This window comes from Fringilla coelebs, assembly GCF_963513975.1.
Source record: "Fringilla coelebs genome assembly, chromosome: 9".
In the NCBI taxonomy this organism is placed as follows: Eukaryota; Metazoa; Chordata; class Aves; order Passeriformes; family Fringillidae; genus Fringilla; species Fringilla coelebs.
Window position 1 is genome coordinate 9873660 of NC_140067.1, and position 22352 is coordinate 9896011.

Below are 22352 nucleotides of genomic sequence, written 5' to 3' on the forward strand. Positions count from 1 at the left end.
CCAAAGGCACTGACCAATCATGCACCTGCGTGTCCCTCTCCAACTTCCTCTGCCCAATCAGAGATTGGGGCCCAAGGGCTCTTGGCCAATCAGAATCCAGGGGTAACAAGACCCAGAGGCAGGCGGCAGTTGTTCTTGCCCCGCCCTGGCCTTGCCGTGGAGCCCCCAGGGCCTGCCCTGGCTGGGGGAGTCGAGCCTCAGGAAGCAGAGCCCTGGGAAGTGGAGCCCCGTCCTTCCCGCCTGCTGACACCCTCTGCATCTGCCGGGGCCAGGCTGAGCATCCACCTCAGCTCCAGGGCTCTGACACCTGCCTGCCCTGCCCAGAAATGCCCCTATCACGGCGACACCTTGGCTGCAGGCGAAGCCTGTGCTTTCCAGGCACTCCTCCCTCTTTTCCTTTCCATGGTTCAGCAAACATGGGCGGTCAGAACTGTCTCGTGGGTTTCCCTCCCATATTTGCTGCACAGTTGTGGAGGAGGATGGCCCCTGCAGACTGGCCTGAGGTTGGGACAGAGCTGGGGGCTACAAATTGGGCAGCAGAGGCTCCTATACACGCAAATCTCATCAGTTCCCCTCTCTGCAGACTCTTCAGACTTTGTTTCCTGGAATCAAACCTACATTTTGGGTCTCCTCTCTGGCACCTGACAGTCTATTTCTTCTTTTTCAGAGGGAAAACAAAAACCACCCCTATACATGTTTTGCTGCCCCAGATGACAATGGCAGCTGGACAGTTCAGTGCTGGCTGGTGAGCTTTGCACAGTCTGTCCTACATCCCAGCTCTGCCTGCTGAACGCGCAGCTGCATTTTCATACATGGCTTACTCACACAATCACAGCTGCTGATTGTTGGCTTTACCCTTTTAATAAATTGAGCTGTCTTTTGGGAGGCACGCTTACCTGAGCTCATGGGGAGGGAGGCGAGCCTTCCCTGGACAAGGATTTTAGGCTTTTGCTTACACTACACTTGCAATTGAGTCAAAAATATTCTGTGGGCTCCCTCCAAGCCTGAAATGCCATCTTTGCAGTACAATGTTTCACTTGCAATTTGCTGTTGATTTCTCCACTGGGTATTCAGGGTTTTATCTAAATGTAACTAAAACGGCTTTGTTTTTACTCAAAGCTCCATCTGACAGAACGTACTGTAAGAGGAGCAGCCCCTACTGACCAAATCCACTGGCTGCCATTTCCTCGGTCTGATCAGTGTCCATGTACCAAACTCCAGCAACAGGGGAGGCAGGAGGATGCCTCCTCCCCACACCCAGGAGCCCCCCACTGCCTTCACTGCCGCCCCCTCTCAGCATGGGGAGCAATGCAAGCAGCCCTAGTGCTGTGCAAGCCCCTTTTCTGTAGCACTCCTATTCATTAATCTCCTTCCCTAAGTATCCCCATTGGTATATAAGCACGAAGACTGAGAAAACTGAGCCACAGGAATTCTGAAAACCCAAACGCCAATAACTCACGTTCTAGCATGTTACTAATGCAGTGTATAATCATGATTAGATCACAACACAAGGGACAGTCATAATTCCAGCACACCTCTGCATATGGAAAGCTAAATTTTGCAGCCCTTAAAATCACCACCGTGAGAGTCTTCTGCTCTGCTTCCTGGGCTTTTTCCCTTGGTAAGCCAGGCAGACTGAATTCTCGTTCATATTGTGGCTTTATTAAGAATACACGGAGGCTTTACACACCCTTGGCACCCACTCTGAGGTCCCTTTACACTGCCAGTGCAGCGTAACTCAGCCAGCATAAGCATAAATGAAAATCAGGCCCTAGAGATGTTTTCTCCCTGCAGTGCAGACGTACAACTCCCATTAGATATTTGCATTAAGGGCTGCAACCCTCCATAAAATAAGCTCACAAACTTAAAGCACATTACAGAGTAGCTGGACTCAGCACATAGAGGGGCTTCTGCTAAGAATATTTGTCTTTGAGTATGACATAATAAAAATGTACAGGAACAGAGGGCTGCAAGGGGCCACCAATCTCACAGAGACTGATGTCTGGCAGGGTGGGAAGGGAGGAGGGTTCTCCAACAAAGGGGCCATAGCAAAAATCTCTTCTATGCTCTTTTGAAATGAACATAATTTATTTATTAGCCTTAATAAACAGGCAGGAAAGAGAGCAGGATTACCTGAAACAGGCATTTCTGTATCTTCTGCAAGGTTTTGCTTCCTTTGCTTTGCTCCAGCTTTTATTACTCATGGGAAAGTAAAGCGGCTGTGATGTGACACCAAGTTATACCTCAAAGCCACATGGGACTATGATCCACAACTGATAATATAACCAATAAATAGGACAGAGGATGGAATAATGGGCAACAAATGTACAGCTCTGCTACTAACAGGACCCATCTTCAGGAACACATAACTGGGTCTGCTCAGTAAGAGCCTCAGCACTGGTCATCAGCCTCTCTCTGCAGGCTCAAACACAGACTTGGCATGTGCAAAGTGGCTGGTGCAGGAAGATATGAGTGCCTGCCTGACCCTGGGTACAGGGTATGGCTGCAGGCCACCAGAGAACAGAGGGTGATAGGTGTTTGCCACGCTGGTACAGCCTCAGCCCACCCAGCCTGTCTGCACAGCAGGTGGACACACGCCTGGGTCTGTGCTGATGACCAGTATTAATTTATCTGCTGTCTTTCAGAGCCTACTTGAAGCCAGTGGCTGAGTACAGACTTGCAGCCAAACAGCTGGACGTGTGTTGAGTTGGAGTCAAGTGTGCCAGCCTGCCCTAAAAATACAGTCAGACTTACAACCAGCCAAGCTGTACTTGTGCTGCTCCCCTTTTCATTTCTTGCTCCATCTCGCTCAAGTTTTACTCATTGCATCACCAAAGTCAAGACCTGCTGCTCTTCTGGGAAGAGAGTGTTTTATAAAGCAGGCTGGTGTGGCTGTGGATTGTCCACTCATTTCTGTCTTTGATGGGAGTCATGAGTAAAAAATGTCACTTCTCTGAAAACTTCTCAATGGGCACAGGGTGGAAAATTACAAACATAGCCATGGAAATTAAACCAAAATGGTGAATATAATGCAACAGAAACCTCTATAAAGATTTAAAAACATTTTTAAATACCACAGTGGTTCTAGTCAGATCTGGGAGGACTTTGCAGATAAAAGCCCACCTTTGCAGTCTTGTGAAGGGCCAAGTGCTCATGTCCCCATGATGTCGGTAGGAGAACCAGGGCAGTGATTGCATAGCCAAGAGCAAGGCTGTCACACAGAGAGAGCTGCGGGCACTGGGTCGTGCTGGCTCCCTGCCTAAGGCTGAGACCAGCAACAGCCTCTACCTGCTTACCTGGTATCTGTCTGAGTGATGGATGTCATCTGAGGAGTGGGGTGATGCTGTCGGAGAATCTCCTTCCCGCTTGATTGAGGCCGACAACAAAATTGACTGCAAGAGAAAGGAGAAATTCATGTTGTGAGCACTGCCGATCTCTCTGCCTGTCTCTGAGCTGTCCTCAAAGCCATGGACAGCATCTGCTGAGCTGTGGAACGGTGCTGGGATGGAATACTGGGCTGTGGGACTGGCTCTGCTCTTTGCAAGGCACTCTGCCCCATAAGGGGACCAGGCTGCTGGGTCTAAGAAAGTACAAATGAATGGGACAGTCATTTTTACCCCAGGTCTGGTGGCTGGGGACGAATCAGGCCCTGCTGGAAATGATATGTGAGGACCACGCCAGAAATTCTCATGATAAGGCACAGGAGTGCTGAGGTGGAGCAGTGCTTACATGTCCTCATCTGCCCTTTCTAAGTGCCACTAAATCTCTCAATAGCTTTGTAAACTGCACTAAAGCTCTCAGCACCTTTGCAGTGCAACTACCTCTTCCTTCAGTAATTATGCTATTTATTTTAATAAGTAGCACAGAAAAAAAAGGGCCTTTTAGAAGGTTAAAAAGCTCTGTGATATTTGAGACCTAAGAGATCACTGATAAACTTCAAGTCCATAGTAGGTAAGTCTAAATTCTACACACAGTGAACTCTAGCAGGAAAATTACTATGGGAGTTTGACAGCATCTGAAGAAATGTACACTGACTTGCAATTGAACTTTATGATTAGAGGACTTTGAGGGAAAAATGCAATTTAAAATTCTAATTTAAATTATAAATTAGTTGAACTAGGCTAAATATAGCCCACTACATTGTGAAAAAATGTACACTGGAAATGCAGCTCTGCAGATGTTTTTTTCTGAGAATCAGCTGGCAAGATTTGACAATAAATGACTGCTTGGAGATGTGTGTGTTTGTGAAGGGAAGTGTAGATATCATCTGAATTGGACAGGTCAAGTGTGGTGACAACATTATTAAAAAGCATAATACCTTCGAGAAAGGCAAGTATTCCAGAAATATTTGCCTCTGGGCTGAAATGAAACATGAAAAAATGTGCATTTTTTGGGAAAGATATGAGAAAGTGGAAAAATGACTCAGCATACAAATCGGTTCGGTCAGCAGCAAGCAATCCCCCAGGCTTGGACAGGCGAACAGCACAGCAGTGCAGCCAGCACGGGCATGGAGGGAAGGCAGGCTCGGGGTGATGGTGGAGGAGGAGAGTTTGGGTACTGAGTTTAACCCCATGGGTGTGAGCTGCCAGCCCTGCCATGAGGGCAAGAGGCATGTCCCAGTGTGCAGTGCACATCTCTGCCATAAAGCCCAGCTCTACTGGCTCTGGGGAGATGTGATGTCCTGAAAGGGGTCACAGAGGAGTTGCCTGCTGGGGTGCTTGGTTATTTCCTTGGACAAAACCCCTTCTGCCAACTGAGGGCTGTGCTGACCACATCTTGGGGCTGGCTTGCTCCTCAGTTCAGCCCAACAGGATGCCAGGCACTGGGAGGGCCAGTGGGAGCCCACGGGACTGGGGGCATCCATCAAAGGCTTCCTCAAGAGCCCAGCCTCCACTTTCCAGGGGACAGATGGGCAGGGCAGGGAGGCTCTCTGGCTTCATGTGTTGGCTAAACCCAACTGCTTTGGTGAACAGCTCATTTATTTCTGGAAAAGCCCTCTGCAGAATTTCTGTAGAATGCAGTCCCAAAGCTCCTGCTGTTGTTTAGTGTCTTTATTTTCTAAATAGAGAGTGAGGACCATTTTTGAATAAGCAGGATTGCACATGTCCTAAAAAACACAGGGATGAGGCTCAAAGCCTTCAGTTGTGACTCAGAATAACAGAATAACAGTTAATGCCCTAATAAGCCAAGCATCTTGGAGCTGGGAGAGTTAAATCTGTTTTGTCTTCCAATGTATTCTAGAAAAGGGGAAAAAAATACCCATCTCCCCATTCCTTGACGACAGACAGACAAACCCTGCCCGCCTCCCACTCCCCCCCTCAGCTTCTGGTAGCTCTAATCCAATATTATTATGTGAAAAATGGTTGGGCTAGCTATGGAGACAGTAAATTAAACGTTATGTATTAGTTTTTAGCGTGTGGTCCTAGGAAGAATGCTGGCCCCATTTATTCCACAAACCTCCTGAGCACCATGGCAATGACCTCTGGAAAAACGCAGGGCTAAACTAATCCCAAAGATGTCAATCTCGAGGCCTCTTCTACATACACTTGCAGTTTAGATTAATAAACTGTCTATTTTTAAATTGTGTGCAAGCACTTCAATTTTAAATACCTTGCCGGCATGTTAAACACAGCGTTAGAGATGCCAAGTCACACTTCCCCTTCACTCTTAGGGAACTTGACTTCATTTGTTTTTCTCATTTCCCTGTGCTGTGCCACACTTTGCCTCTCGGGCAGCCATGGGGGCAGGCAGGGATGCAGGCTCAGAGGCTAAGGGATTAGAAAAGGCACTCGCCACCAGCGTGACTTTCAATCCTGCAGGAGGCCAGCCTCAACAGTCCCAATTTTGGCTTCTTTTACCCCAGATTGTCATGTTGAGGCTGTTTTCCAATGGCTGAGAAGTGAAGATGCCTGACCACAGCATACCAAGCCAAGGATTTGCTGTTCCCTTCACCACTCTGCTCATTCCCACACTGCTCCTGGCAAGCAGAGGAAGGGTAGCGATACAATTCCCATTCCTCTGTCAGCTGCATTCTGGGAAGATGGCTGTGGAGGGAAAGCCCTCATCATGCCCGTGCTACATGGCAGACCCAAATTCTGGCATCCCAGCCCAAAAACGTAGTACTGGGTTCTTTCTGTGCAGACAGGCCTGATGTGGAGATGCTCTCTGCCATGGGACCACGTTCTTCAGCACGGTGGGAACAAGCCTTGATGCTGAGATGTCCCTTTTCCCTTGGGTTAAGGCCACCAGCCATCTCATCCGTTCCTGGCTGCCAGTACATCCCAGCTGCCCTTCAGAGTGTGTCTGAGTGAGGATATTGGGGGGAGAGGACCTTCCTCCCTCCCCGGTCTCCCCTCCACAACATCCACCATCAAAGCTGGAGCAAGGGCTGTGTGTGAGTGGTGGTGCAGCTTCATATTTCTCCCTCCCCTTTAAATCATCTCTCCATTGGGTGGAGGCACTCTCTGTGGAGGTTATAAACCCTGAGAGGATCAGACTGAGCATTACACCTGGGGCAAGCTAAATAAAAAAAGGTCACCGGCGCTTTTTAAACATGGACAAAAAAGCAGTAAAATGTGTTTGAAAAAAAAAATCTGGCATTAAATCATGACTTTTTGCCTGCCTCGCCTCATTAAAAGTGGCCTTTTGGAAGGTAAAATTATCATTGTAAGTGATAAGATCTTTAAGAAAATAATTCACGGCTTCTTCACCCTTTAATATGATAGCCGCCACCGGCTAATTTTTTTCTTAATGGCAACGAGGCCATCAATCTTGTCCAAGCCCTGTACTCCCTCCTTCCTCCTGCCCTTCCTGCTGTGCCGGGCAGCCGTGGCCCTGCTCGGTGATTCCTTCCTGCCCCTTGGAGCCCAGCTGTGCCGTGCCACGGAGAAGAGACGTGTCTGGATGTCCCCGGATCCCGAGGGCACATCAGCCTCGCTCATGCTGCAGGGCTCCCCTTGGTCGCTCCGACACGCTCCACGGATCTGCAATCCTGCAGAGATCAGCCGGGGACGTTTCGGCAGCTCACCCGAACGAGGAGCAACACCTAGTTTACACAAATAAACGCGGGGGTAGGTTTGGAGTGAATCAAATGCCCATGCTGCAGCCTGTATGGCGGCTGCCGTGATCACAGGCCATCGATGCCCAGGCCTGCTCCTCCCTGCCGGCCTGCCGGAGCCGTGGGCAGCGCTGAGGCAATGTCACCAAGGACACCCGTGCCAGCACGCCGGCGGCTCCTGACCCGCGGGCCCGCCGGGCCCGGGCCCCGGGCAGCGCCGGGCAGGGCCGGGTGTCAGGGGGCAGCCGCCAGCGCCGGGAAATGGACGGAAATTGCCGGCACACGCCGCCCCCAGCCCGAAGCGCGGCCTCTCGCCGGCAGCCGGGGCAGGTGTCAGCATCGGGACGGCCCAGCCGGTGGCTCTGACATTCTGCTGCCTCTCAAGGCCAGTCATTTGAGAGTATTAAAGTGCTGGACTCCTCTTTCTGAGAGCCCTGGAAAAACATAAGGAGTCTATTTTTCTTAAACAATCCATCACAGCTGCTGTCAGCAGAACAAATACCCTAACCCTGCTTTTTATGTATCTATATGGCCTTTTAAATTTTTTTCTTTCTTTTTTTTTTTTTTTTTTGGCACAAAGTGTTCCCTGCTTGATGCATTCAGCCTTAACTCTGCCGTCTAAATAGGTACTTATCACTTAACATGGAGGTGATGGCTTGACATGTTTTCTGTCTCCTGCCCTCCCCTCCACGGTAGGGAAGACGTCAAAGTGTTGCTAATAGCTGTTATCACTTGGGAACTGTAACCCGAAAGCAATAAGTGATACCAGGCCTTGCTGTGATTTTCCCCCCTTAACTCTGCTAGCCATTTTTTATGTTATTGCTGGAGGATCCCCAACACAAAGATGGTACTATTAGAGCTGAGTTTCCTAGAAGCTTTTGGAGGGTCCACATTTGCTCCCGGGAAAAGTTAGAGGTAAAATTATCTAGTGGCTTTTAGCTGGCAGAGATAAAGGTGGGATGGAGCTGGGGATGAAAGGCTTAAATGTGAGAAGGGTGTGAATGGCGAATAGAAATAATGGTATCAGCAGCTTCTGGCCTTCACTGAAAAATTCCAGTGGTTCCCAAGCAGAATAAACTTACAGAAATGTGAACTACTAATTAATTTCTGTGTTACAGTGACACCTGGGATTGTAATGGAGCTCTGCATCCTCTTGGAAGAGACACCAGCTACATGGAGGGAAAAGGGGCCCCTTTCTAGCAGAACTGCCCATCAGCACTCTGGAGATGGAGGGGGAAAGAGGTCTGGCCCAGTTCTGCCCCTCTCTGCTCTTTCTGCCAAATGCAGTGGTTTCCCCTGGTCTAAGGGGAGGGTACAGCTGTTTGGCCCAAGGGGAGTGAGGGGCTTTGTTTGGTCATGGGGTAATTTGTTTTATGGAATAAAACCTGGCAGATACTTGGTTTTGGAGTGGCTCTGGTATTCATCACCCCAAACTGCAGGAAGCACAGCCAGCTAACACTCATCCTACGTAATTTCCTCTCCTTCACATATCTGTGGGCCGTTCCCATGTCCCCAGATTGGCAACAGCTTTGCCACAATACTCAGATTTAGCTTTTAAATCTTTCCTTGTAAATCACAGTTACAGGGGGAGGGAGCACAGATATGGGGAATGACTTTGCCAACCTCCCAGTCTGTCAGTGACACAAGAGAAGGAGTTAAAACCCCAGGGCACCGACACCCGTCCCCCATTCCTACCACCATGGACATGATATGAAGAAGTTAAATGATTCTGCTAGAAATTTCATCTCAAGTGAGGCAGCTGGGAAGGGCTGAATACAGACATTCTGTCAAGGTTTAAGGCTCCAAATCATGCTTGCTTCAAAGCTCTTTTTCCTTGGAGGGCTTTAGTGGTCAAATTTCCCACTTGATGTTGTAATTCTCTCTCAAACTGCTCGGTGAAGCTGTAAAATCATGGGGGTGGGTGGGGGAAGCAAAGAGCTCTGCTGCTGTGGCTGGGTTCCCAGCTCTGCCGGAGGTCTGGGAGCAGAGTGCTGGCTGCCTGCCTGCGGGCACCCTCGGTGGAGCTGGGTGCACACCTAAACAAACCAGCCACAGGCATCTGCTGGGTGCGTGGGATGGATTTTGCCCGTAGCCACTCACATCAGTGTGTGCAGCAAGAGCAAGAGCACAGCCAGGACTGGGAGTGGGAAAGGCAATTTGCAGCCATGTATTAGGAAGCAGCAGTGGAAAATGAATGCTGAACCCACCACAAGAGCTGGGATGCTTCATGAACCCAGTCTCTTCCCCTTCAGTGATCAGTACCTGTTCTTATCCCACAGGGGATATAAGTTTACCTGTTAGGTGACAGGTAACAGTCTGCAGCTAATACCCTGAAATACAGGCAGCAGTGAAGCGCTCTTAGGTAGCAAGAAGGACCTGGGGATGCTGACTCTCCAGTTAGCACCAGTTGCTCAAGGAAGAGTGGGAACAGTTGGATTTACACCTCACCAGCATGGGTTCAACCCAATGTGTGCTCCTCTCCTGCCTTGCAAGAGGCAGCTGAGGCAAGGGGAGAAAGGCAAGGGGAGAGGATGAAGTCTGGGAAGGATACCCAAGGGAACCTCTCGCTGCTGACAGCTGTGTGCAGACTCCTGCACAGCCACCAGTCCAAATGGAGTCTGGTGTACTCCATATGCCTCTGTGAGACATTCCTGCTGCCTGTTCTGCCTGAGACCCAGGCTCTGGCCATGCTGGGGAGTGCTGCAGGGAAGCTCAGGCCTCACAGAGGTCTGGGGCATGGCTGGCTTGGACAGACCTTCAGAAAGGGACCTTCTGAGTGACAATCTGCTTGTCCAAGTGCCTTGTCCCCACTGGTGTATCACCATCTATTAGGCTTGGTCTCTAAGGGCAGATGAGGATCCTGAACAGATCTGTGGTGCTCTGCACTGCCCTTTGAGCTGTGTTTGAAGAGAGGGAGCCCAGGCACCAAGCAGTGGTGCTGGCTGGAGACCCAGCTTGCAGCCCTTGCTTGGCTGTCACTGCCTCAGTCAGCTCTGATAATAGAAGAATCTGATACAATAATCCTGCATTCATCACATCCCATGTTGAGTGATTGGATTTTCTTTGACATATTGCCATGAAAATTGACCCAGTGCAGTGAGTGACAGCTCTTCAGGGGCAGGGGAGCAGTGGGAAAGGAACATGCATTTACATCTGAGCATTTATTGCCCAGAGAGATGTTTGCTGGGGCAACTGTGGGGAAGGAGTGGGAGCAGAGCTAGGCCACAGAGCATGAGAAGATTAAATCCCCAGTTCCAGCTGCCCCCCAGGAAGAGCCTCAGGCCAGCACAGAAGTGGCAATGGTAGTGATGCTATGGGAAAAGGTCCTAAATGAGCCCTAAAGTGGAATCAGAGCTACTGGTGACCACAGAAGTAACTACCAGCCTGCAGCCATTCCAGTTTCCTTGTCCCTGAGTGAAACCAGCCTGCCCATGTTTGTTTTGCCATTGGACACTCTTGAGGGCTGGGGAGGTGCAGCCCCTTCTCCCATTGCTGAGCTGCTGGAGCTGCTGGCCTTTTTGTTGGCAGCAGGAAAAGGACTGGCCAGGAAACACTGCAGTAGTCCCCTTCCACCAGTTCAGAGTGGTACAGATCTTCCTGGAGGTGCCTGGCAAACCTCCAGTGATGCCTGGGTGCCTGGACATGGACTGCAAGCCCCCTCCGGGGGTCTGTACCCCATCCCTCTGCCTGTGACTGTACCAGAGGGACTTCACAACCTGGTGGGCTATTCATACCCCATGTTGCAAACATTCAGTGGGCACAAAAGAAAGGAGCAGCCTTCATCTCTCCACCACCCTCCTCCTCAATCCCACCTGGTTACAAAGGGGCCTTTAATACCAATCTCAGGTGAAGGTGACAGCACTGTGCCTTCCCATGCCACACAGGACTTGTCTCCCAGCAAAACCCACATAGAAATAATGAATCCTCCTGGGCTGAGAAGCTTTCAAGCTCTCTGAGAAGGGAATGAAAGATTTCCTGATTTCACCCTCTCCCTCCCTGCTCTCCCGGCTTCTTGAAGTTAATGTTCTTAGTCCCAGACGTGACGGGCAAAGGGAAAAGATCCATGTGGTGACAGGGGACGATTGATCTCTTTTACATAGAATGACGCTCCAGTCCCAGTTTAATCCCCTCACTCAAGGCAAATGGGATTCTTTGTCAATGGAAACTTCAAAAGCCTGGCCCTGCCGTGAGATGGACCTTCTTCTTTATCTGGTCTCTGTCAGTCACTCACTGTGTTTGCCTCCAAACAGCTAATCTGTCTTCCTAGCCGTCCTTCTCCCTCACAGGAGATGCGTTTGGGACCGCTGAGTTATCTACATGAGTCCTGATGGGGAGGGAACAGGAAGATTGCAGTCCAGATGCTTTCATTTTGCTGGTGCCCTTTCCAGCTCCTTCAAGACATCCCAAGGCAGCCTCACACTCTGTGGATTATCAGTAGTGGTGGGTTTGGGGATTTCTCTCTGCTCTGCTTGTTTTCGTGGGAGAAGGAGTCAGGTCTCCACTCTCCTGCATGACTATACTTTGCTCCAGGGCACAGGAGGAAAGTATAGTCATGCAGGAGACAAAGGTCTGGAGCACCATGGAATATCATTGCAATTTCTTTTTTCCCTTGAAGGATTTGGGAAATTGTTGGAGTTATTTGGGAGTCGTCCCTACCTGCTAGGAGCTCGGGTGAGCACAGTGGCTCCCAGATGTCTCCCGTGGTGGGGCAGACGAGGTGTTGATGTATTTGGCAAGACACCCAGCCCCGAGGAGAAAATCTAGAACTGAAATGTCAGTCTTTGCTTCTGACATCACATGCCAAAAAAATCACCATAAGCTTCCAGAAAAACCAATGGGGAATGAGACTGGAAGTTAATTCTAATAAAACAAGCATGAAGACATCTCCTGTAAGAGATGCCCTGCACTTGTCTGGAAGCCAGGAGCCTCCCTCACTTGGACTGTGTCATCAAAAGTGTAGAAGAATCTGGAGCACTTGCCTTTGCCCACCTTGGAGAAGACAGCATGGTTTTCAGAGGCTGTGCAATGCCCTGCAGTGCTCCCTGCCTCCTCTTACCTGCCCAAGCTCTGGTCTTTCCCACCCCTGTGCCACATGAAGTCCAGCTGACAGCAAATCAGTAAATTATGCCCTTTGCAGTGATGCCATGATGCTCTGTGAGTTTTTCTGCATTGTGAGCCAAGGGGATGGGAGGTGGGTCCTGGGGAGGGGTTTGAGACTAAGATGGGGTCTTTTAGTGATTTGGGCTCCTCCTTGGGTGTACTTCACTCCTTCGAGGGAGGCCCACTCTCCCCATCCAAAGCTGGCATATGGCTCCGGCTCCAGGAACTCCCACACGTGATTTCCCAGGCTGAGCTCAGGCTGCGTGTGATCAGCTTTCATTAGCTGTCATTAGACACAATCTGGAGTCCCAGAGCCCAGCAGCTCCTTCAGCTCCTCCGTTCTTGGCTGCACAAGGAATGCAGAGCTCTGTGCAGAGACTTGGCTGCTCCAGCCCAGCAGCTGTGTGGGGACAGCAGCTTTCCCCAGTGCCACTGGCCCCCAAAGTGTGGTCACCTCCCTGGGAGACATCAAGTAGCAGGCTGGGAAGGTGAAGGGGAGTAAAGAGCATCCCTTGGGGGACGGGGAAAATATGCTGAGGTTTGCTCACTTACCTTGGGGGTGCCTGCTGCCATGGCATCCTTCAGGATGGAACTCTTGCTGCCAAGAGAGAAGAGAACGAGGTCAGTCGCAAAACTGGCAGGCAAGGAGGTGAGTGCTTCAAGAGATCTCATAAGGTCAAATAGCAAAGCACATTGTTTCTCTTCCCTGGACCAACAAGAGCCTCCTCACCCTGCCTGGAGGGACATGGGAAGGAGGGCAGTGCCAACAATTTCTCCAGCTGTAACAAAGTGGTCATATGAGTGGAAGTCCCCAAACCAGCTACATGAGTCAAACACCGACTCTCCCCCTGCCTGGGGCTTGCAAAGCTCCTCTCCCAGCACTGGGAAAAAGCAGAGAGCAAGTCTGCAGGGACATAGGGAAGAAAGCCAGGGAGAGGGCAGCAGAGGTGGTGAGCCCTGTGAAGGGTCAGGCACAATGAAAAAAAGGAGAATAGGAAAGAGAAGGAGATTAAATCGGTATAAGAGCAAGGGGAAAAAAAGATTTCCTCAGCTCCAGGCACACCAGGGAAGCAGCAGCTCTGCTGGAGGCTGGAGTGATTTGTTAATTCAGCTTGCTCTCCATTTAGCAGGGAAGGAGGTCCCTACCCCGTGCTCCTCCTTGCCTGCCCTCGCCAGCGGGAGATGCTATAGATTTAATAACACCTTCCCCCCTCCAGACAGGTTAAACTTGAAACAATTACATATCAAAGCCGACATGGCGGGGAGGCCTGCACTGTAATTTTTTGGTTATTAAAGTAATCTCTCTCATGTAAATTCTCCTGCTAACATGCTGCAAACAGCATTAGGAAATAAATTATTTCCCCATGATTCGATTTGTCAATGCAAAGCACCTGCAGCAGGCAAAAGGCTCTTGAAATATGTTGCCAAGCCCAGTGCCTGTGCTTGTAAGCACACGCTGGTGGGGTGGCTGGCTCCCAGCTCCCCATAGCCCCAGGGAGATGATGGATGGGTGGGTGGGTGGGTGGAGGGGGGAGGGTAGTGGGGGGAGGTGGGGGCTGGGGAAAGGGGGGGAATGGAATTGTGTTTAATAACAAAATTTGTATGCAAGCCTGCATCCCAGGCTAAGGATGAGTGATCGGCAGCCAGAAAGTATTAAAAAGCCTCGCTAAACAGATGCTGACAATAGAACAAGACATATCAAATCAGATCTACTTCAGAAACATTAATATACACACGCACACACGCTCGCCCGCGCGCGCGCCCGGCTCCGCACACCCGCGCTCCTTTCTTCTCAATCACAGCAATATGGGAGACATCAATAAATTTTTATGAGACTTTTAGAAGATCAACACGGTACTAGATGTGACAAAAAAGCAATGTGCCTGTCATGTTCGCTTTGTCGGGGACACTTTAGCCCCAGATGCCGAGCTGCAGTGCCAGCAGGGAAAAATTGAATTTGGCTGGCTTTAATCTGCCTTGATTTGGCAGATGGCTGGGTGTTATGAAATGAGCAGGGATGGAGGAAGGTGTTTTCTCCTGGGGCTATGGCCCCCCTCCTCTCCCAGTGCCACTGCCTTTTGCCCCCTGCCCTGAAATGGCTGAAACACTCAGTTATCCACTGCCATCAGGTCACTCCCAATGCCACAGCTCTGCTCCCAGCTATGATTCCTGGGGACCACGGATGGATGGGCTGGGGCATCACCTCTCACACATCCCCAGTTCCCTGAGGGAATGTTCTGCAGGATGCTCACCAAGGATACAGGATGTCCCCTGTGTCCTCTCCCCCAGCTCTGCTCTCTACCCTCAGGAGGTATCACAGAGGTGAAATAGTTCCTGCTGCCCACTGAGACACAGCCCTGGCACCACCTCAAGCCTGTACAAGAACAAGCACGATGGGAAAGATTTCCATCCCCTCTCCACCTCCAGCGCTACCCTGAATTTCTCAATCACATGAAGTGTGAAACAACTTTTTTTTCCTTTTATAGTCCAAATGCCTTGTTAAAAAAACAAACCCGTTTCCTCCCTTTTCTTGTTAAAGGTGTTTAAAATTATTCGTTTTCAAGGGAAAGAGGAAGAATATAATTAATTCCTCCTAGAAATGGTGTTAGGGCCAGGAAACTGAAGTTTTCAGAATGAGAGTCTCTCTGGTCAGCCAAAAGATCAAGCCTCTGCTGTTGGGACCGATAAGGAAGGGAACTGGTTTAGATAACTTGGCAGGCTTTATTTTATTCTTCATCTGGAGGATTATTAATACTCACCCCCTTTTTTGCAATGTAGCTCTACTCTATCACTAATAAGAGTTTGAAATTTGTTTTTTTTTAATATCCAGAGATGGGTTAGGAATAGGCATAAGCCCAGGTCATCCAAGCCCCCAGACCTTGCAATTTAGGCGTGCTTTTCCCGATCCCACTAAAGCACCCCCTGAATTACAAGGGCTGCAGCCCCCTGCACCTCTTAAGAATGCTGGCAGCTGGCTCAGGATCGAAAGGCTGTCAGCAAAGAGAAACCTTCCCCTCCATAAACACCGCAGACAAATTAAAAATGGTAAAAGGGAAATCAAGACCTTTAAAGTTCAAACACTTTTCGGTGCCTTTTAAAGTTTTTTTGCTCTAGGCCCTTGCAGACAGCACAATCTTTGGAGACCTTGGGATTCTCTTTAATCACCCAGCCAGGCTGCAGTGGTCTGAAATGATTACACATTTACATAGTAATAACCCCAACACTCCCCACATTATTTCATGGCTAGCATATTTCCACTCAGCGAGTGATCCATGTGTTTTAAATTATAACCTGTACATAGGAAATTAGTTACTAAGTACGATATTCACGGGCTCATCTGACACTTCTAATTAAGGTGATTTACACAGAATTATCTTACGAAATAAAAAAATGGTGTTTTGCTAGCTAATAAAATATAATTACTACCCGCTTTTCTAAGTTACAGTTAGTTTTAATCTATTTGGGGAATTGTTTATCTAGTTCATAACAGCAAAACAACTTTACCTTTTAGGCAACCCCCCCAAAGTACCAAAGAAGGAACACCCTGGGAAGACCCAGCGATTTTGGCAGCCTCCTTCTCTCTCTCCTGAAGACTGCACTTCCAAGTGATACAAGGCTGCTCCCTCACTGCTCCCTTTCTTGGGGCTGAGGCACCAGCTCTGTCAGTGCATTCATGCCCCTCATGTGTTTGGATATCCCCATGGGGACAAAATAAGGCCCCTGCCCTGGTGCTGCAAGAGGGCTCAGCCCAGTGCTGCAAATCATCACCTGTTAATGGGAGCAGCACAGCCAGATCCCCATATGCTCCAGGGCACACTGTTCCTTTAGATTAGGGACCATCAGCTTTTAGAGGAGCCTCTCCTCTCAGCAAGGCTCTTCACAATGAAAGCAGAACTCGGGCTACACCAGAGACATGCAGATGTCCTTTAATCCTAGGCACACACATTTGGTTAGGAGCATCCCCAGGTGCAACTGGGAATCCCCTGGCGTGTCCCTGAGTGAGCTTCAAGGGGCTGTTCAGGCCCAATGCTTCTGTCATGATTTCCCAAAGGGCAGCTCAGCAAGCTGAGTATGTGCCCTCCTTATCCACACTCATGGGGTTTCTTCTACTCCTGCATGGTTGCTGTTACACACAATGACCTTCAAGCCTATTTACTTTGTTATGGTCCTGCCTTTTGGGGTGTGCTTGCCATGGGAAATAAAAGGCAACATGCAAGGAATGGTCCCTTATCACCCCCATGAATGGAAGCTGCTGCTTCTTCCTGCAGGGAAAAATCAGGTCATTAGCTGAAGGTTAAGTTCTCTGAGCTGGGGCAGCTGCGGTTGTTCCTGCTTATCCCTGAAGAACACTGAGCCAGTAAACAGCAGGTAAGAGAGCTGCTGCCATGCAGCTGGAGTCTTCCAGCTCTGTCACTTTTCCACAGAACCCTTTCTCAGCAGCCCCCTGTTTGACAGGCATCAGCCTGTGCAGCTCCCACATAAGATACTGTAAAACCAAAAGATTTCTACAGGCTGGGGCAAATGAATGTATTTAATAAAAAAACCACCCACCCCCCAAATAACCCAAAACTGACCCAAACAAACAAACAAACAAGAACCAAAGCAAAACAAAAAAAACCCCAGAAAGCTGAAAAACACAACCAAAAAACAATAGGAAACACTTTATTTTTAGCAGTAGGACTCATGGCTTGAACATGAAGCCTTGGGATGGGAGCCCTGGCAGCAGAGAAAGCCTCCAGCAGAGCTGTGGATGGCAACTCCAGCTGTAATGGAGCAGTCGCTGGGTAGAGAGCAAATTGAATTTTTGTGAATGCCAGTTTAAATAAGTGGAACTGTCACTTGATGTTTAAATAACAACGTGGGAGTTTGATTTTGTACCTAGCTGCAGGTGACAGCCCTCAGCATGGCCAGGTGGGGTCTGTGCCATTACGGGAAGCACACCGGGATTTTTACCCTGCTGTGGCTCCCCCAGTGGCACCTGCATCCCATGACAGGAAAAGGGGCTGAGTGATGCAAAAAAGAGGCTGCAAAGAGGCTGCAGTTAGGGCTAGAAATGTTCTGCTCCTACAGTGCCAGACGTGCTTCCCACATGCTCACCCTGTCAGTATTTGTGAGACCTCAGTGACCAACACAGTCAGTTGTGACAAATCTGGCCCACAGGGCAGTCACCCACCTCCCCCAAAGAGATGAAATGCAGCAGAATCATAAAACACAGTGGCATGACCAGACCATGCTGAAATCCCCTATTTGCTCTGTCCTATTCACATCCCGAACTCCTTCTGCCCTGATGGATTTTCCTTTATCAACCTCTGGTACCCTATGTCCCCATTCAGAGTGGATAACAGATTTCTGGGTGAGGATGTGATGGTCCATGTGTGCAGGGCCAAACAGGAGACCTGGCTGGGGGGTAGTTCCATTTCTCTCCCACTATTTGAAAAGGAGGTGGCTGGAAAAATAAAAAGGAAAATTGGAGGGAAAGGTCATGCATTAGATTGATTTGGGGGGGCTCTTTGCTACCATGGCTGTAATGACTGTTTAATTATTCCCAGCTCAGTTAGGAAGAGGCTCTGCAGAAGACATGCATTGCTCCAGGGCAAATAACTGACCGGAGATTTATTTCTCACCCTTGGGTTTCCACACACCCCTTCCCAGGCCTCCTGCTGCCCTGAGAGTCAGCATCTCTCAGAGTTCCAAACCTCAGCCTTCAAATCCATATCCTGGAGTCAGGGAATGGACTGCAGGTACCACAGGTCTGAAGGCAATTTAAGGAGTGTTCATAGCCCTTTTAGGGCACTGCATAAGCAAGGGAAAACATGACCCACATTTTTTTTCACTTGCTGTGCTACCCTGAAAGCTCTGACCCATGAGAAGTGCTTCTCACCTACAGATTAAGGACAGCAGCCTCTGCCTTCCCTGGGGTCTGCCATGGAGGAGAGGAACAGGGCATCTCTAAGCAGGGCAGGCAGCTGCCTGGCTTGTGCTCTCTCCTAGGAAAAGCCATGGGTGAAGGGTCCAGGCTGCTGTCATTGCCACCCTCTAAGTGCACAGGAGGAAGCTGGAGGGTCTCTCTTCCCTTTCTGTCCATGATTAATCTGCCACAGTGAGGGGCAGGGACACAAATCAGAGGAGGAATGAAAGAGGATAAATCCATGGTATCAGCAGCACCACATTGGCTAGATAATAAACAGACTCCTCTCCTCATAAATTTCTCTCAATTCCCGCATGTTTCCCCGCCATCAGCACTGGCAGACCTGGAGCTGGGCTGCTCCTGGCCTTTCTGATGTCCTGTCTTCTTCCTGGGAAGAGCTGTGGCTTTGCCAGGGAACCTGGAACCCTCCACCTTGGCTGGCATCCTTCACTCCCTGCCCAGACTGGGGGCACCAGGATGGCACAATGGAGCCCCATCCAGGCTCACTGGGGTTTATAGGATGCATGGGACGCCTGAGGTGACACCTGAGTGATCCATACCAGCACGTGGAGTGGGTGGGAGAAGCACTAAAGACACAAAGCACGCTTCACTTTGCTCGGTAGTTTCACTCGCTGTCTCAGTGCCCCAGGGCAGTTTGTTCTCACTGCCCCAGCATCACTGTGTCCTCACTCCTCATATTTTGGTAGCAGCCAGCTCACCCACTTCTCCACTTTCTCCACACCCCACACAGGGATGTGACCTTGTTAGGTGCCTTGTGGTGACAGGTGATCCTGGCCCTGCTCGGGGATCACCAAGAAGCTGACACTTCCAGGCAAGTCTAATTTAAATTGGACAGGAGTCAAACTGCTGGAGAAAGCTTCAGGTGATACCACCCAGCTGGAGATGCATCTGTAAAAAAATGGAAAATGAAACTGGACACCCCTGACTGAGAGCTGAGGCTCTGTGCTGAACACCTCTGCCGTGGGTGGCATGGGATGCACCACTGCTGCTGCAGGGCAGGACTGTCTCCCTGAGGGAATCAGGGCAGAACAGGATGTGAAAACCTGTTCTGTGTCCCTGGAGCAGCTCCCAAACACCAGCCTGTCCCTGCAGCCTGGTTTTGCTGGTGAACATTGGCTGTAGGGCAATCATGGAGGTCTCACACCCAGGAGGAGCCCTGAGGAGACATCACATGCAATTAACTGCTTGGTTGAACACCTTGGGGGATGGCAGAGCCCTTTGGGAAAGCCCCCGGGAGCACTGAGAGTGCAGAGCCAGGGAGAGGGTGCTGCAGGAGAGGTCCCCAGTCCCACCTGCAAAGCACGCTCAGGCACTTAATAGTACCTGTCCCCAGCATCTCCCTGGCCTGGATTTATGCCTTGAGGGGTCACCTCTGGCGAGACTCTAATAACACGACTTTATTAGCTTTCTTGTTCCTTCTTTAAGATACAGTAGCAAGGGGGGAGGAGGGCAGCAGCACCTCGGGAAAGAGCGGGGGTCGTATGGATAGGAAGCAGCTGCCCTCGCAGTTCCCCTTCTCAGTGACAAGGGGGAGAGGGAGAAAAATGATGCTCCCTTGAAATTTATCATGCACCCAATTACAATGTTAATTGGCAAGTCCCAGAAATCAATTAATTCGCAAATTTTTTTCAATTAAAAATTAAGATAAATCATAAAACGTTATTAAGCAAAGGCCAAACTCCATGAACTTTTTTTTTTTTTGTAGGCATCTGGGTTTTTAAAAAATTTAAATAAAAAAAAGAGCTGTGTTGCCAAAGCCCGATGCCCTTGAGTGCCTTTGCTGAAGCGCAGGGGGCTGTCATCAGCAGGACTGGGCTGAAGACAGATAAAAAAATATCGACCAGTCGGACACACTGCTTCTGCTTTATTGATCAGGCGGGAATTTAACTTGCTGTGCATATCCACCGTGTCAGCAAGGGCCACGGGCGAAATTAAAAGTACTTGGCTTGGAGATGTCGCCTTGATACCGGGGGGTGGGGAGAGATGGAGGGAGGGGGAAGAAGAGTGGGAGAAAGGGAAGAAAAGAAAAGAAGAAGGTGGAAAAAGAAGAGGGAAAAAGAAGGAAAAAAGAGACGGGGTAAGTTGAGGAGCAGGAGGTTGCAGTGCTTGCTTGCAATCTCACTTGTTGGTCAGGGCTCCTTCCTCTCTCTGGCAAGCCCGCAGGTGTCTGCTGCATGCAAGGAAGGGAATCATGTATTTCAACAGAGCATCGGAAAAAACCCTTCACTCAAAACCATTTCTAACCTCTCTCATTGAGAGGCTGGGGGACCTGCAGCATTTGCTGCACAAGAAGTCTGAGGAAGTACCTGGTCATCAAGTTAAAGTCCCCAGGCATAAATCAAGGAGACCTGAGGCGAGAGCCATGACCCTGATGTGACACATGACAACAGAGCTAATTTGGATTTTACACACCCTATTTATCCTGCTGGGCCTGGCAGCACAGCCACTCGCCCTTCCCCAGCTGCCGCCCACGCTGGCCCTGGGAAGGTCCTCCAAAGGTCCTTTGGGACAGCACAGTGCTTGGCAGATCCCACAGAAATGAAACAAACACTGCCCTGGGGCAGTGCAAGGAAAGGAGCAGTATTTGAACAGAGGGTTCCCTGAGCAGGAGAGGGCTGTGAGCCACATCTCATAACCTGCTCTGGGTCCTTATTGTGACCAGGAGCAACAGACCAAGCCCCTGTCATTTGGGCACACAAGGATGATGTGCTTGCCAACATGTCCATTAGCAGGAGTCTCCAGCGCAAACTCTGAGGGAGTAGCATGGGATGACTTTAATCAGAAAGACCATGAAACACTGGGAAAGCAACCTGTGAAAGATGTGAAAAGCAGGATGCATTTCCATAGGTCTGGAGACATCTCTCAAGAACAGCCAACTTGCCTTGTGACCAGTTTATCTCCCAAGGCCCCATAGCCTTTGTGTTTCAGCCATCTTGCCAGTTTCCTCCTTATTTCTTATCCCACTGGACCCAGAGCTGCCTCTGCCTCCTGAGAAGAGTCACTACTGTGCCTCTCTACATAAAGAAACCTGGAGTTGAAGCTCCTCACAGAAGGGTGAGGATGCTCTGTGCCATGCCAGGAACTGAGGAAGCACTTTCTGCTTCTACCCCAGCTGCAAAAGAAGAGAGGATAAGAACAGTGAGAGGAAAAGAACATGTGTGCAAACAAGGGAGAGGAAGCTTCAGATGGAACCCAAAGGAAGATTTAAGCCTGGGCAGAGGTGCACTGAATGCTGCTACAGGAGCTGGAGCACCATAGTCCTGGGGTTGGCTCTTTTCCTCTGACATGAATCAAAGCGGGCTCCAAAAGTCAAGCTAAATCCCCCATCTGGGCACTTCACCCTCTTTGACACAGGCATTCCCACTACATCTTACTCTGCCCTCCTTTGCCTGACACTATTTGGTTCTTTGTGACAGCATCTTTGAGGTCACAGAAAACAGCCTGCAGCACTTTCCATCTGCACCAAGGTGCAAGACCCCAGTGCCCTCTGTGCTCCGGGAAATGCTTCGTAATCACAGAAGCAGAAGAGAAATTATTCCTGGACACACAGAAAGGTCATTAGGGGAAATCAGTAGCTCCTGAGATGCTGGATGTGCAGGGATGTGTCCCCACGCCCCCAGCAGAATGGCAAGGAGCAATGAGAGCTGCTGGTCTGGGCTGGGAGCAGCCAACAGGTGGGCACGGGCTTTGTAATACAAACATGCTCAGAATAATCTGTACTGATTGCAAAGGAAAGAAGAAAGAAAAGTGAATGAGGGGAGAGTTTGCTCAGCTATGGGGCACTTTGAGAACATCATCACCCTCACTGCTCCACTCTCTGGATCCTTCCCCAGCTATACTGATATACCTCATCCATTTTTGGGGAGGTGAAATCCCAGCTCTGAAGCATAGGCTTGCTGTTGCTAATGCAGGGGAGAATCTGTCAGCTGTCACATGGCAAAATAAAAACACCCCCTGCCAAATATTTTTTTTAAAGGAGCATTGCATATTCAAGAACAGATTGTTATGCTATTAAAACCACTGCATCCAAAGGCACATTCCCAACCTTCAAACTGCTGAACTCAGCAACTGTAATATTTGTAATGTGACTTCCTAAGGTTTTTTAAATGGCCAATAAATGTCTCTTCCCCAAACTCTAGAAAGAATCATTGTGGAGCATCAGCTGAGGCTGGCTCTACAGCTCTTCCTCCTTTACTTCTGTCCTCAAATTCAACTTTCCTCCTGCCCTGAACTCAAATCAGAGCCCCAAACCTGCCCGTCCCCATT

At 49.6% G+C, this 22352-nt stretch overlaps 1 protein-coding gene across 1 annotated transcript in view; it reads right to left on the reverse strand.

Annotated features, from left to right (window-relative positions):
- RNF220 (ring finger protein 220) overlaps positions 1-22352 on the reverse strand; it is a 217791-nt gene that overhangs the window by 55705 nt on the left and 139734 nt on the right. Inside the window, exons 5-6 of the mRNA XM_084211595.1 lie at positions 12710-12755; positions 3297-3392 (exon numbers count right to left, since the gene is read on the reverse strand). Of these exons, the coding sequence (XP_084067721.1) occupies positions 3297-3392; positions 12710-12755 (142 nt within the window). The remainder of the gene's footprint in view (positions 1-3296; positions 3393-12709; positions 12756-22352) is intronic.